This window comes from Vulpes lagopus, chromosome X (assembly GCF_018345385.1).
Source record: "Vulpes lagopus strain Blue_001 chromosome X, ASM1834538v1, whole genome shotgun sequence".
Classification (NCBI taxonomy): Eukaryota; Metazoa; Chordata; class Mammalia; order Carnivora; family Canidae; genus Vulpes; species Vulpes lagopus.
The window spans coordinates 54,575,681-54,592,748 of NC_054848.1; the positions used below are offsets into that span (position 1 = coordinate 54,575,681).

Genomic DNA, 17,068 nt, shown 5'->3' on the forward strand with positions numbered 1-17,068 from the left:
AGAAGCAATTAACAGAAGGAAGGAAATAAACAGCAAGATGGATTTTATACCATTTGGAAAGAAAAGCTGGCAAGTATGGGAGATTGGGAAGTTTTCTTTGTCTAGGTAAGAAAGAAAAAGCAGAGAGATCCAGATTTTAAAATCATACCAAAAATGCTAGTGGTACAACTTAGAGACAATTTTCTTTATTTGGAAGAAAGGCAGTAAAAAACTTACTCTGGTCTATGAGAGACTGAGATGTTGATGTTGGCTTTTTCTAAAAGGGTAAGGTTTACAAAGCTAAGAGTGGAATTCAGGCAAAGGTAGGAATTTTGTCTTCTTGTTAAAACTGAGTTACTGATAAAATATTTAAGGGTCAAAGAAAGCAAATGTAATGAGAGTGAAGAAAAACAATCCAATGATCAAATGGCTATCGAAGCTGTGGAGGTAGATGAATTCTTTGTTAGAGAATATGTGAAAGGAAACAAAAATAGAGAAAACTGTTTCTTGTGGGCCACATATGATTGTATGGAGATGATGAAGAATATCTAAAAACAGATTTGCAAAGAGTAGTCCATGGGAAGAGGCATTTTAAAAGAAGAGATATTCAATCTTTTTAAAAGAAGAGGTTTAGCCAAATGTGACCCTTCCTTAGGAAGGAATGAACCATTACAAACCTTTGAAATCAAGATGCTGCTGGAAAAGATGAAAGGATTCTTTAAAGAAAATCAGAAAGAACTGCATCAGGGAAGGCAAACACACCAAATAACACACTAAACTCTTTCTTGTATATTCTATGAAGGTGCACATTACCTGTTCAAAAGCAGTTGAAGCTTTTCTCCCTTGCTCTAGATCAACTGCAGCTGCCATAAGTAAACATGTTTTCTGTGCAATCAAAATTACTTGATCAGAAGGACAAAACTGGGACAGCTGATAAGAAATAACCAGAACATCAATGAATACTGTGAGAATTCTGCCAGGTGAACAGAAACAATCAGAATGAAAATCAGCAACATCCTGTCTGAATGGAAAAATTCAGCTGGAAAAACACATCTCACCTTAAAAACAATATAGACTATAACCCTGATTTATGGTTTTAATTTTATATTACTTTCCATTGTTTTTAAGACCTTTCTAGAGATAAAAAGCTCCATTTCTTCACAATTTTCCTATCTTCCCAGTGATAGGTACTGTCATTTAGCCCTGTATTTCTGTCTAGTGATTTACTTCTTGCTTTATGTTGTAATTTGTAAGTGATTTTTTCCCCTGGCAAATACATTTCCCCTTTGTATTGAAGAGAGCTGAAATTAGCACATATATTGTCCTGGTTGAAAGAGACAATGTCAAATCTTGACAGGCATTAGGCATAACCTCATCATTAAACCTTGTCCTCTAACTTTAGAAAAAACTCCCAGCTTTTACTACAATAAACCTCTAGGTTACTTGGGATTCTTACATAGAACCCTATTAGTGCTATCACAAATGTTCAAACTAAAATTAATTTATTTCACCTAATTTAAATGGCAAGTATACCTAAACTTTCAAAGACTATTTCTCAATCTCCCAAAATGTTTAGTGATCATAATCATTACTGTCATTGAATTAACAGCATTTCAAAACACTCAATCTCTCTAGGTCTAAGGTTACTAGTATATAAAATGAGGGAGTTATGCCAGATCATTTCTGTAGTTCTTTCCAGTTCTAAAACTCTTAACATTTAATCGATCTCAACGTATCACATGGTGTACTCCTGAATGTGTAAGAGAGATATTCTTAGTCTCTCTCTTCTTTTATTCTCTCATCAATATTGTTTCCTTTCTGGCATTTAATCTCTAACTTGAAGGCTAATGACTATTTTAAAATGCTTATAATTGCCAATTAAGCTTAGAAAATCTTACACACAGAACTAGCTCTAGGAGAAATTATAAGTTAGGCCCAAAATTCTTAGCATTCTTTTCACATCCTCATGTCCCCCAAATACCTATTCTATACTTCTATATATCTATAAACCTTCCTAACGTTTTATTAGTTGATAACTTAAGAGTATTCCTCTCCTAAAATGAGAGTTGTATTTTGATATAGGACTCTGGGGGACTGAATTCTTTTAAAAAAAATCTCTTATTGTAGAACTTTAGGCTCCCTGATGGTTGTTTGTGATACTGTGGTATGGGGAGAACTGCCTCATATTTGCACATTATATCCTATAGAGATCAAATACTCCTTAGGTGATTCCTGCTTACATATGTATTCTAAAAGTTCCTAGATTAAAAGCTAATACCACTTTATATTTAGCCCTTGACCATAGCCACAGTGGTCATATTTTTGTTGTGGTCTATTTATGAGATACTTACTAAAAGAGACCCACCTTATAAGAAAGGATGAAAAATTCTCTCATTGTCACCAGGTCTTTGCCACATTGCACAGCCAAGTTCCAAGCTGAAAGTTAATATTAAATAATATAATTATAAAAATCTGTCTAATTTGTACCATTATAATCTTCACTACCTGCATGTTTAATATTAATATACTAATGAGGAGTTTCTTGGGTTGAAAAAGCTAACTTTAGATATTTAGAGAATTTTATTCCAGGTAAATTTAGAGACTTTTATCAATTCCAATATTCGAATCTCTCTTTTTAAAGATTTATTTATTTATTTATTCATGAGAGAGAGAGAGAGAGAGAGAGAGGCAGAGACACAGGCAGAGGAAGAAGCAGGCTCCATGCCGGGAGCCCGATGCAGGACTCAATCCCGGGATTCCAGGATTGCGCCCTGGGCCAAAGGCAGGCACCAAACCGCTGAGCCACCCAGGGATCCCCCCAATCTTCAACTCTTGCCAATAACTAATGGAAATAGTGCTGCACTTTTTATAAAAACTGAGGACATACCATACGTTCTTAGTTGGTATAGTATAGATCCATCTAAAAAATAAGGGCCACCAAGGAGCTTACCACTAGAATTCATAAAAGTATGTTAAAATTCAGCAAAGAGGTGGGGATCTAAGATGGTAGCTTGCCTACTCCTTTGAACACAGCTAAATAACTATCAAATGATTCCAAATACCCAAGAAATTGACCCGAGGACTGACAGAACAAACTGCACAACCAGAGGGAAAAAAGAGTCTACGCTGAGGAAGGCAGGAAGTGTGGAAATGTGGTTTTGGGGAGAAACAGGCAGTGGATACTGTGGAGGGGAGGGAGCCCTGGTGGTTGAGAAAAGTGAGAGACAGTGGTGTGCACAGAGATACGCACAAGGAGAACATGTCCCCAAAGCCAATGGCTGGGGAAATGAGAGGGGCTGATTTTTGTGAGTCTTTGCCACCACCAAGGCTGAAAGACTGGAGTTTTAGAGGTCCATGGGCATGGCTGGGATAGAGCTATGAGGGCGCTGCCTTATTCCTGGAGAGAAGGCAGGCAAGCATCCCTGGAGGCGGCAGGGCAATCTGAAGATTCCCTTTGGCACCTGGGGAGAGACTGTTGCTTTTCTTGGAGCATATCTGTGAAAGGTGTCATTCTAAAAGTTGCTTCTCCAGGGACAAGAGTGAGCCAGCAGGTGCCATTTCCCTCCCCTGCCCCTCAGCACAGGCACAGAGATACCTGCTGAGGGCGGCTACCCAGGACACTGGCTGTTTAGCCGGCTCTGCTCCAAATCACACATTCTTGTACTCTGGAGCAGCTGCCATTCTGGGTCAAACCTGCATCAGCCCCAGCATAGGGAGATCCTCCTCCAGAAGACAAAAGCAGATCCCTGCCACACCAGGTCGCTAAAGTTTGAAGTTTTAATAGTAAGCAGACTTGGCTAGGATAGAGCCCTAAGTGCACTGCACTGCTTCAGGCAGGCAAGGAACCTGGAGGCTGACAGAGTGAAAAAAGCAATCAGAAAAATGGCTAGGATGTAGGGAAATTATTCACTCTTCTGGGAGTGATTCCCTCAAAACAGCCAGCAGGGAGACCCCACTCCAGGGGAAAAGGAGCTGGCTGGTGCCATTTCTTTCCCCTGCCTCTCCGCACAGAACAGCATCAACACTGGCTTCCTAACCTGCTAACAAGCCTGCCCCCATTGGACTCTGCTGGTACTGCCCTACTCTGGCAAGTGTGCCTCAGTCCCAGGGCAGCAGGCCCCTTCCCCAGAAGGCCAGCAGAAACCTCAGCACGAACCTCATCTACCAACCAAAAAGATTCATAAGGCTTCTTCAGTTCTAGTGGAAGTAGCATCAGGTCCCATTTAATAAGCAGACCAGAGCTTGCCTAATTAAAACTCCCCACACTCTAGCTAAGGTCCAAACACTGCCCCCTGCAGGCAAGAAATGTCTCTGCAGACAACTGACCTAAGGAATAAAGCAGCCAAAACAGCAGAGTGCATGCAGCACACATCAAAGACACTCCCTGAAGTGCCCAGGCCCTGAACACTATCTGACCTCTTCTTCATACAGCCATTTCTCTTAGGAGCAGGAAACATAACAGGCATACAGAGAAGAAGGCAGAAACAGACAAAATGCCAAAATAGAGGAAATCATCTCAAAGGAAACAGTAAGAAAAGGTCATGGCCAGAGATGTAATTGAGACAGATATAAGCAATATGCCTGATGGAGAATTTAGAGAAACAATCATTAAAGATACACGCTGGGACTGAGAAGATCATGGATGACTTCAGGGACCCTTATCCTAGAGATAAAAGAGTTAAAAAACAGTCAGAAATGAAAAGTGCAGTAACTGAGATTCAGATCCAAGTGGATATAATGACCACAAGGATAGAAGACATAAAGAAACAAATAAGTGATATAAAAATTAGAATAATAGCGAATAATGAAACTGCATAAAAGAGAAAAATAAAAGTTATGGGTCACAAGAACAGACTTAGGGAATTCAGTGACTCCATCAAATATAATACTACTCATATCATAGGAGTCCCAGAAGAAGAAGAAAGGAAAAAGGGGGCAGAAGATTTATTTGAGGAAATAATAATTGAGAACCTCCCTAATATGGGGAAAGAAACAGATATACAAATCTAGAAGACACAGAGAAGTCTCGTTAATATCAATAAAAGCAGACAAACACTAAGACATATTGTAATTAAATTGGGGAAAAAATGGTGATTAAAAAAATCCTAAAAGTATCAAGACAAAAGAAGTCCTTAACTCATAAGGGAAGACTCATAAGGTTAGTTGCGGATCTCTCCACAGAAACTTGGCAAGCCAGAAGAGAATGGCATGATCTATTCAATATGCTGAATGGGAACTATCTGCAGCCAAGAAAACTGTATCCAGCAAGGCTATAATTCAGAATAGAAGGAGAGTTAGAGTTTCCCAGACAAACAAAAACCAAAGGAGTTTGTGACTACTAAATCAGCCCTGCAAATAATATTAAAGGGGAATCTGAGTGGGAAAGAAAGACCAAAAGTGACAATGACTAGATAGGAACAGAGGAAATCTCCAGAAACAATGACAAAACAAGGAATAAAATTACACCAAATACATACCTATCAATAAGTAATGTGAATGTAAAATGGACTAAATGTTCCCATCAAAAGATATATGGTGTCAGAATGAATAAGAAAACAAGTCCCATCTATATGCTGCCTATAAGAGACTCATTTTAGACCTAAAGACACAAGGAGATTGAAAGTGAGGGGATGGAGAAACATCTATCACATAAATGGATATTTTTTTTAAAACTAGAATAGCAATATGTATAACAGACAAAATGGACTTTAAAAAAGATATAACAACGGACAATGAAGGACACTATATAATAATAAAGGGAAGAATCCAGCAAGATGATATAACAATTGTTAATATTTATGTATCCTACATAGGAGCATCCAAACATATAAAACAATTAATAACAAACATAAAGGAACTCCTTGGTAATGATATAATAATAGTAGGGTACTTTAATACCCCACTTACAGCAATGGACCGACCATTTAAGGAGAAAATCAAGAAGAAAACAATGGCTTTGAATTACACACTGGACCAAATGGACTTAACAGATATATTCAGAGCATTTCATCTTAAAGCAGTAGAATACACATTCTTTTTGAGTGCATATGGGACATTCTCCAGAATAGACCACACACTAGGTCAAATCAGGCCTCAACAAGTACAAAAAGACAGATCATAACATGAATATTTTCTGACCAAAACACTGAAACTTCAAGTCAACCAGAAGAAAAAATTAAGGAGGACCACAATACATGAAGATTAAACAACATGCTACTAAAGAATAAATAGGTCAACCAGGTAATACATGGAAACAAATGAAAATGAAAACACAACAGTCCAAAAACTTTGGGACGTAGCAAAAGTGGTCCTCAGAGGGAAGGATATAGCAATATAGGCCTACCTCAAGAAGCAAGGAAAATCTCAAATAAACAGCTTAGCTTAAACCTAAATGAGCTAGAAAAAGAACAAAGAACAAATGAAGCCTAAAGCCATCAGAAGAAGGGAAATAATAAAGATTAGAGCAGAAATAAAGCATAAGGAAACTAAAAAGCCAGTAGAGCAGATCAGTGAAGGGGCATCTGGGCAGCTCAGTGGGTTGGGCATCCGACCCTTGGTTTTGGCTCAGGTGGTGATCTCGGGGTCCTGAGATTGAGGCCTCATTGTTCCATGATTCTCTCTCTCCCTCTTCCTCTGCACCTAACCTATGCTTGCACTCTCTCTCTCTTTCTCTCAAATAAATAAATAAATCTTAAAAAAAAAAAGAACAGGTCAATGAAACTAGGTACTGGTTCTTTGAAAAAAGTAATAGAATTGATAAACACCTCGCTAGACTTATCAAAAAGAAAAGAGAAAGGACTCAAATAAAGAAAATCACAAATGAGAGAGGAAGAATAACCACCAACACCACAGAAATACAAACTATAAGAGAATCTTATGAGAAATTATATGCCAACAAATTGGACAACCTAGAAAAAATGGATTAATTTCTAGAAACACATAAATTACCAAAACTGAAAAAGAAATAAAAAATTAGAACAGACTGATAACTAATAAAGAAACTGAATCAGTAATTTAAAAACTCCCAACAGGGATCCCTGGGTGGCGCAGAGGTTTGGCGCCTGCCTTTGGCCCAGGGCGCGATCCTGGAGACCCGGGATCGAATCCCACGTCAGGCTCCCAGTGCATGGAGCCTGCTTCTCCCTCTGCCTATGTCTCTGCCTTGTCTCTGCCTCTCTCTCTCTCTGTATGACTATCATAAATAAATAATAAAAAAATAAAAATTAAATTAAAAAAAAAAAAGAAAAAAGAAAAAAAAAAAAACTCCCAACAAATAAAAATCCCAGGCCAGATGGCCACACAGGAAAATTCTACCAAACATTTAAACAAGAGTTAATACCTATTCTTCTCAAACTACTCCAAAAAATTGAAAAGGAAAACTTCAAATTCATTCTCTATGAGGCCAGCATTACCCTAATTCCAAAACCAAAGACTCTACTAAAAAAGAATACTACAGGCCAGGATCTCTGATGAACACGGATGCAATAATTCTCAACAAAATACTAGGAAATCAAATACAACAGCATATTAAAAGAATCACTTACCACAATCAAGTGGATATGTTCCTGGCCTGCAAGTATGGCTTAACTTTCCCAAGTCAATTAACATGATACACCACATTAATAAAAGAAAGGATAAGAACCATATGATCCTCTAAATAGATGCAGAAAAAGCATTTGACAAAGTATAACATCCATTCATGTTAAAAACTCTCAACAAAGTAGGGAAAGAGAACATATCTCAGTAAAGAGCATATCTGAAAAACCCACAGCTAACATCATCTTCAGTGGGGAAAAACTGAGAGCTTTTCCTCTATGGTCAGGAACAAGACAAGGATATCACCACTGTTATTTAACATAGTTCTCCAAGTCCTAGACTCAGCAATCAGACAACACAACGAAATAAAAGGCATACAAATCATTATATTGTATATGGAAAACCCAAAACACTCTACCAAAAAATTGCTAGAACTGATACGAAACATTAGTAAAATTAAGGGATACAAAATCAATGTACAGAAATCTATTGCATTACTATACACCAATAATGAAGAAGCAAAAAAGAAATCAAAGAAGTGGGGCACCTGGGTGGCTCAATGGTTGAGTGTCTGCCTTTGACCCAGGTTAGGATCCCAGGGTCCTGGGATAGAGTCTCGCATTGGATTCCCCACAGGGAGCCTGCTTCTCCCTCTGCCTATGTCTCTGCCTCTCTCTCTCTCATGAAAAAATAAAATCTTAAAAAAAATAAATCAAGGAATTGATCTCATTTACAATTGCACCAAAAACTATAAGATACCTAGGAATAAACGTAACCAGAGAGGTAAAAGACCTGTATCCTGAAAACTATAAAACCCTGATGAAAGAAATCAAAGATGACACAAAGAAATGGAAAGGCAGGGGCAGCCCGGGTGAATCAGTGGTTTAGCGTCTGCCTTCGGCCCAGGGCGTGATCCTGGAGTGTCCGGATCGAGTCCCACATCGGGCTCCCTGCATGGAGCCTGCTTCTCCCTCTGCCTGTGTCTCTGCCTTGCTCTCTCTCTGTGTCTCTCATGAATAAATAAATACAATCTTAAAAAAAAAGAAAAAAAAGAAATGGAAAGGCATTTTATGCTTATGGATTGGAAGAAAAAATATTGCTAAAATGTTTATACTACCCAGACCAATCTATACATTTAATACAATCCCTATCAATGTACCACCAGTATTTTTCCCAGAGCTATAACAAACAAACCCAAAATCTGTAGGGAATCACTAGAGACCTCAAATAGCCAAAGCAACCTGGAAAAGGAAAACAAAGCTGGAGGCATCACAATTCAGACTTCAAGTTATATTACAAAGCTAGATCAGGACAGTATGGTACTGGCACAAAAACAGACACTTAGATCAGTGAAACAGAACAGAAGACTCAGAAATGAACCTACAACTATATGGTCAACTAATCTTTGACAAAGCAGGAAAGAATACTCAATGAAAAAAGTCTCTTCAACAAATGGTGTTGGGAAAACTAGATAGCAAAGTGCAAAAGGATGAAACTGGACCACTTTCTTATGCAATACACAAAAATAAATTCAAAATGGATTGAAGACCTAAATGTGAGACAGGAAACCAGCAAAATCCTAGAGAAGAACACAGGCATCAACCTTTTTGACATCAGCCATAAGCAACTGCTCTTTAAGTATGTCCCTGGAGGCAAGGGAAACAAAAGCAAAAATAAAACAATTGGGATTTTATAAAAATAAAAAGCTTCTGCACATCGAAGGAAACACTTGAAAGGCAATGAACGGAATGGGAGAAGATATTTGCAAATGATATATCTGATAAAGGTCTTGTATCCAAAATACATAAAGAACTTACCGAACTTAACACTCCAAAAACAAATAATCCAGCTAAAAAATGAGAAGACATGGATGGACATTCTTCCAAAGAAGAGATACAGATGGGCAACAGACACATGAAAAGATACTCAACATCATGCATCATCAGGGAAATACAAATCAAAACTACAATAAGGTATCACCTCCCATCAGTCAGAATGGCTGAAATTAACAACACAGGAAAACAGCAGATGTTAGAGAGGATGTGGAGAAAGGAGAACCTTCTTACACTATTCGTGGGAATGCAAGGTGGTGTAGCCACTCTGGAAGAGAGTATGAAGGTTCATCAGAAAGTTAAAAATAGAACTGTCCTATGATCCAGCAACTGCACTACTAGATATTTACTTGAGGAATACAAAAATACTGATTCAAAGGGATACATGCACCCTGATGTTTATACCAGCCTTATCTACAATAGCCAAATTATGGAAAGAGCCCAAATGTCCATCAACTGATGAATGGATAAAGATGTGAGATACACACACACACACACACACACACATACACACACACACACGGATTATTACTCATTCATAAGAAGAATGAAATCTTGCCATTTGCAACAATGTGGATGAAGCTAGAGTGTATTATGCTAAGTGAAATAATTCAGTCAGAGAAAGACAAGGACCAAATGATTTCCCTCATTTATAGAATTTAAGAAACAAAACAGATCAATATAGGGGGAAAAAGACGGCAAATGAAGAAACAGACTCCTAACTACAGAAAATAGACTGTGAGTTACTGGAGGAGAGGTGGGCAGGGGGATAGGTTAAATAGGTGATGGATATTAAGTAAGGCGCTGGTTGTTGTGATAAGTGCTGGTTGTTGTATATAGGTGATGAATTGCTAAATTCTGCACCTGAAACGAATATTACACTATATATCCTAACTAACCAGAATTTAAATAAAAACTTGACAAGAAAAAAAGTTCATCAAAGAACAGAGTACACTAGAGTCAAAGGCTGAAGAAAATTGTTGTAAAGATTCACATCTTCCATAGAACATTGGAAGGCCCATTTGGCAACATTCAGCATAATCTTCATGTTGGAAAATTAAAGTGAAAATTCAGTAAAAGTATTGGAAAATAACTTTTCAAACTTCCAAAAGATCAAAGTCATCAAACTTCTCTATAGTTTAAGTGTGTTATTTTCAATTAGTTATATACGTTTCTTAGAAGCTAGATTTTTATGTTTATTCCATTTTGTCCTAGATTAGAGAGAGTCCCAGTAAACCCTGTAAAGCAGGAAAGGATTCATGTTGAACCAGTCCGCTTTGTGACATTGCGGCTTAATTGCTCTTGATTACTTATCACTATAATAACTGCCACAACTTTCATACTTGATCTTAGCCAAAAGGCTGAGAAGCAATTACCTCACAATTTTTAAAGTGTTTTTTTTTTTTATTGAAATTAAGCCTACATAAAGTAAATTACACAACTTATAATTGGATGGCTTGGTGAATTTTCAAAGTGAATAAAAAGAATGTAACCCAATCCAGATCAAGACAGACCTTGATCATTACCAGAAACTCAGAAGAAACCCAACCACCCCTCTTCAAGTCTAACTCCCTTTAAGGGAAACCACTATCTTAAGTTCTAATATCATAAACTAATTTTGCCTTTCTTTTACCACATATAAATGGAATCAATATCTGACTTCTTTTGTTCAACATTAAATTTGTGAGATTCATCCATTTTTGTTGCATATACCTTATTTTTCATTTTTTATGTAATATCTATGCCCAATATGGGGCCAAACTCATGACCTGGAGATCAAGAGTTGCATTTTGTACTTACTGAGCCAGCCAGGTACCCCACAGGTAGTTCATTTTTGACGAATCAAATTTAGAGGTAAGTTTTCCAGACCAAATTTAGGAGCATAGCCTTGGGGACCTGCAGTTATAAGTCATTTTATTCTTAGGCCCATTTCTAGAGAAAAAGAAAACTAGCATTTATTGAGTACCTACTATGTCCCAGGTATATACACAGCTTTATTTAAAACCCTTACTAGCCCTTTGAAGTATGTATAATTGTTCCTCTTTTATAAATAACAAAACTGAAATTAAGTAAGTTATCCTTGTACCCATTGCTACATATAAAAGAGCCAGAATTTGGGGTGCCTGGATGGCTCAGTTGGCTGAGTGTCCGACTCTTGGTTTCAGCTCAGGTCCAGGTCTCAAGGGTCATGGGATCAGGTCCTGCATTGGGCTCTGTACTCAATACGAAGTTTGCTTGTCCCTCTCCCTCTGCTCCTCCCCCTGGTTGCTCTCTCAATCTCTCTCTCTCTTTCAAATAAATAAATACAATCTTTAAAAAAAAAAAGAGCCAGATTGTGAATCCACATATGTCTGATTCTACCACCCCCACATTGTTTCCCATAATCACAGAATAACCTTTTACCTATTTTTCGAAACCAATGAGCTTCATTAGCCCTTGAGTCTGAATTCAAGGCCTCTCCATTTAAAGACTGACCGAGTTTCTGGAGTGCTGCAATGAACAGAAAGATTTTATCTTGAGGTTTTTTACTTTATACTCTAGCAAAATTGTTTTTTTTTTTAATTTATTTTTATTTTTTTAAAAAATTGTTAATACTGTCTTAAAAACAGTCGAATGTGAGTTTGAAATTGGAAAGTCCTTTTTCTGTGTTTATGCACAGGTACGTACCAAAAGTAATTAAAATGACAACTTTACCAAGGCTCCAAGAAGTAGATAACTCAAACTTTGGGGAACAAATACATCTTTGGAGAGATTTAAAATTTTACTTAGTAATCATTCTCTGCCTAAGGTAGAATGATAGGATTTACATGAAAGGAAATAGAATAGAGGGCAGCCCCAGTGGCGCAGCGGTTTAGGGCCGCCTGCAGCCCAGGGTGTGATCCTGGAGACCCTGGATCGAGTCCCATGTCAGGCTCTCTGCATGGTGCCTGCTTCTCCCTCTGCCTGTGTCTCTGCCTCTCTCTTTCCCTGTGTGTGTGTCTCTATGAATAAATAAATAAAATCTAAAAAAAGGAAATAGAATAGAAACAATCATTAAGAATACTGAAATGGAGATTGAGAACTAGGAGAGTATAAATTGGCATAATACTGAGCTCCCACAGCAAGCACATTAAAGAACCAGGACATGCTATCATCATCACAAGACATTTATTACAGAACCACATACCTTTCTGAAAGGTAAGAATACCAACCAGCCAAGTTTAAAAGCTTTGGTTTCTAAACCACTTTGCTACATTTAACACCTTAGTGAAACGTATTTGAGGTATAAAATTGAACTATTGTAATAAATAGCATAGAGTTTCTAAGATGTTTTGGACATAAGAAAATAGGTACTTGGATAGTGTAAATAGGAAGAGCTGTTAGGCAAAAGGGACACTGGGTAAGAAAGCACAGAGTTGGCAAAAAAAATTTTGATGTGGCTAGGATGTTAGCTTGAATGATGATCCTTTTTCACCTGTTCTAGGTTAGGATCAAGTAGCAATAAGGATAGAAAGAAGGAAGGATGGAAGGAAGGAAATATCTTTAAAATAAATTGGAATAAAAAGAGCTAAAATCACATTTGGAGATGAATGTTAGTGATGACAAACTTTTCTCTGCTTGGGAATAGAGAAACTAAAGTAGATTGCTATGGCAAACATTAATAAAAGCATGAAGCTTAACTCAAACATGAAGTCTGTCTGAGTCATGTACTTGGAGAATTTAATAGAAGATAGAGGCAAGATGTAGGACTGAAAATATTTACCTGTATTCAAGCAAGTCAAAAGTCTATCCATTTCTTTCTTTCTAAAAAATAAGAAGAAAAGAGTGTTATCCTACTGTTTCAAACCTTTACTACAGGGAAGTATCAAAATGAGACCCCAAGAGAGCTAAACAAAGACAATGCAAAATTGTGGTTAATATTAGTCAAGGCTCCAACCTATCATTTCAACATTTTTCCTCAGTATAGGATACTGTTCCTCATTCCCCAGTGCTCTCACATTTTTTCTCTCTTCCCCTTTTACTCCTACTCTCAGCAAAGGATTTCAATGGCTGATAAGGTTTTATATTACAGGGTCTTTGAATCTGAGAGCAGACAGTGATTTTTGTGATTTTCAAGCTTTTTTTTTTTAAAGAGGAATTAGAACCCTTGTTCCAAATAAACTTTAATGAAAATCTAATAAATTAGAAGTTTAGCTGCTCTGTTTCAATCAGTGGTGGGTAGAGGCCTAAAGCCTCACCTTCCTGAAGTCCCTGAGGCAGTGCCACATAATTTCCAGGGTTCTGAGGAATATATTTAAAAAACCACTTATCCTGTCCAGACCCTTCATTTTACAGATGAGGAAACAGATCTGGAAATGAGGGATGATGTGTCCAATGCCATGCAATTAACGACAATTTCAGGACTACTACACAGGTCTCTTGACCCTTTGTCAAACTTCTTTAAGAGGTATGTAAATTTTAACAGAGGAAAATATGCCATTTTTATTAAACAAAAGAATGGAATGGAAGTACTGGCCAGCTCAACTAAGGAAGTTAACAGGAAGTAGAGTATACTCTGAGACTGGCCTTATCATGAGGATCTCTAGTATTATATAATAAAGACTGTGCTTCAGGAAAAGTAGCAACTCTCTCAGAGGTAAATATTAGAAGTCTGGTTTACATAAAATAACTTCTTAAACTTTACAGATTTGATTTTCAGCTCATCTAAAGTTGACTTCTTCACTTATTTAATTCAGTAACTGTATAAAATAATCTAGTAAGGGCCCATTAATGTAAATGAATAGTATAAATAAAAATGAAGACCTGAAAAGGGATGTATATAGTCTATTTAAGAAACAAATAGTTTTAAATTTTTTTAAGCATGTGAGCTACTATAATACTTGGGTAGATATCGCTTAATGAAAACCATGGGATTTTTAAAGAGAAAGGAACTTTAAAAATTATTCAGTCTAGCTTTTTTAATTTAACAGATGAAGAAAATAAAACTGAGAGAAGTTAAACAAGTTGTTGACTAATGTGAACTGGAGTTAGTGAAATAACAAACTGGAACTTAATTCTGTGACTCTTCCACTAAATTGGGCTTTAAAAAAATTAATCTGTTTGTTAAATTAGGTCCTGACTACTATCTGCAAAAAACTGTTAGCAGATGTTCTTTATGACTATATTTACTGGGAAATAATCAAAGTATATTTTTATTTTATTTTTTTAAATTAATTTTTATTGGTGTTCAATTTACCAACATACAGAAAAACACCCAGTGCTCATCCCATCAAGTGTGCCCGTCACCCCTTCCCCTCCAACACCCGCCCTCCTCCCCTTCCACCACCCCTAGTTCGTTCCCTGAGTTAGGAGTCTTTATGTTCTGTCTCCCTTCCTGATATTTCCCAACATTTCTTCTCCCTTCCTTTATATTCCCTTTCACCATTATTCATATTCCCCAAATGAATGAGAACATACACTGTTTGTCCCTCTCCGATTGACTTATTTCACTCAGCATAATACCCTCCAGTTCCATCCACGTTGAAGCAAATGGTGGGTATTTGTCGTTTCTAATTGCTGAGTAATATTCCATTGTATACATAAAGTATATTTTAAAACTATTCTGTAATTTATCAATAATTTAAACAATATTCCTTTCCATTCCCCATTTCCAAATTGGTTTTATTTATTATATTTATTTTATTTTTTTAATAATAAATTTATTTTTTATTGGTGTTCAATTTACCAACATACACAATAACACCCACTGCTCATCCCGTCAAGTGCCCCCCTCAGTGCCCGTCACGCAGTCACTCCCAGCCCCCACCCTCCTCCCCTTCCAACACCCCTAGTTCGTTCCCAGAGTTAGGAGTCTTCATGTTCTCTCTTTCTGATATTTCCCACACATTTCTTCTCCCTTCCCTTATATTCCCTTTCACTATTATTTATATTCCCCAAATGAATGAGAACATACACTGTTTGTCCTTCTCTGATTGACTTACTTCACTCAGCATAATACCCTCCAGATCCAGCCACATTGAAGCAAATGGTGGATATTTGTCGTTTCTAATGGCTGAATAATATTCCATTGTATACATAAACCACATCTTCTTTATCCATTCATCTTTCGATGGACACCGAGGCTCCTTCCACAGTTTGAATATTGTGGACAATGCTGCTAGAAACATCGGGGTGCAGGTATCCCGGCATTTCACTGCATCTGTATCTTTGGGGTAAATCCCAAGCAGTGCAATTGCTGGGTCGGAGAGCGGGTCTATTTTTAACTCTTTGAGGAACCCCCACACAGTTTTCCAGAGTGGCTGCACCAGTTCACATTCCCACCAACAGTATAAGAGGGCTCCCTTTTCTCCCCATCCTCTCCAACATTTGTGGTTTCCTGCCTTGTTAATTTTCCCCATTCTCACTGGTGTGAGGTGGTATCTCATTGTGGTTTTGATTTGTATTTCCCTGATGGCAAGTGATGCAGAGCATTTTCTCATGTGCATGTTGGCCATGTCTATGTCTTCCTCTGTGAGATTTCTCTTCATGTCTTTTGCCCATTTCATGATTGGATTGTTTGTTTCTTTGGTGTTGAGTTTAATAAGTTCTTTATAGATTTTGGAAACTAGCCCTTTATCTGATATGTCATTTGCAAATATCTTCTCCCATTCTGTAGGTTGTCTTTTAGTTTTGTTGATTGTATCGTTTGCTGTGCAAAAGCTTCTTATCTTGATGAAGTCCCAATAGTTCATTTTTGCTTTTGTTTCTTTTGCCTTCGTGGATGTATCTTGCAAGAAGTTACTGTGGCTGAGTTCAAAAAGGGTGTTGCCTGTGTTCTCCTCTAGGATTTTGATGGAATCTTGTCTCACATTTAGATCTCTCATACATTTTGAGTTTATCTTTGTGTATGGTGAAAGAGAGTGGTCTAGTTTCATTCTTCTGCATGTGGATGTCCAATTTTCCCAGCACCATTTATTGAAGAGACTGTCTTTCTTCCAATGGATAGTCTTTCCTACTTTATTGACTATTAGTTGACCATAAAGTTCAGGGTCCACTTCTATATTCTCTATTCTGTTCCATTGATCTATGTGTCTGTTTTTGTGCCAGTACCACACTGTCTTGATGACCACAGCTTTGTAGTACAACCTGAAATCTGGCATTGTGATGCCCCCAGATATGGTTTTCTTTGTTAAAATTCCCCTGGCTATTCGGGGTCTTTTCTGATTCCACACAAATCTTAAAATAATTTGTTCTAACTCTCTGAACAAAGTCCATGGTATTTTAATAGGGATTGCATTAAAAGTGTAAATTTCCCTGGGTAACATTGACATTTTCACAATATTAATTCTTCCAATCCATGAGCATGGAATATTTTTCCATCTCTTTGTGTCTTCCTCAATTTCTTTCACAAGTGTTCTGTAGTTTTTAGGGTATAGATCCTTTACCTCTTTGGTGAGGTTTATTCCTAGGTATCTTATGCTTTTGGGTGCAATTGTAAATGGGATTGACTCCTTAAGTACTCTTTCTTCAGTCTCATTGTTAGTGTATAGAAATGCCACTGATTTCTGGGCATTGATTTTGTATCCTGCCACGCTACCAAATTGCTGTATGAGTTCTAGCAATCTTGGGGTGAAGACGTTTGGGTTTTCTACGTAGAGTATCATGTCATTGGTGAAGAGGGAGAGTTTGACTTCTTCTTTGCCAATTTGAATGCCTTTAATGTCTTTTTGTTATCTGATTGCTGAGGCGAGGACTTCCAGTAC

General features: G+C 37.4%; 1 protein-coding gene across 1 annotated transcript in view; it reads right to left on the reverse strand.

Annotated features, from left to right (window-relative positions):
- The window catches only part of TEX11 (testis expressed 11), a 325,266-nt gene that overhangs the window by 85,416 nt on the left and 222,782 nt on the right, over positions 1–17,068 (reverse strand). The window contains exons 20-23 of the mRNA XM_041740423.1: positions 13,090–13,130; positions 11,751–11,837; positions 2,345–2,415; positions 793–909 (exon numbers count right to left, since the gene is read on the reverse strand). Of these exons, the coding sequence (XP_041596357.1) occupies positions 793–909; positions 2,345–2,415; positions 11,751–11,837; positions 13,090–13,130 (316 nt within the window). The remainder of the gene's footprint in view (positions 1–792; positions 910–2,344; positions 2,416–11,750; positions 11,838–13,089; positions 13,131–17,068) is intronic.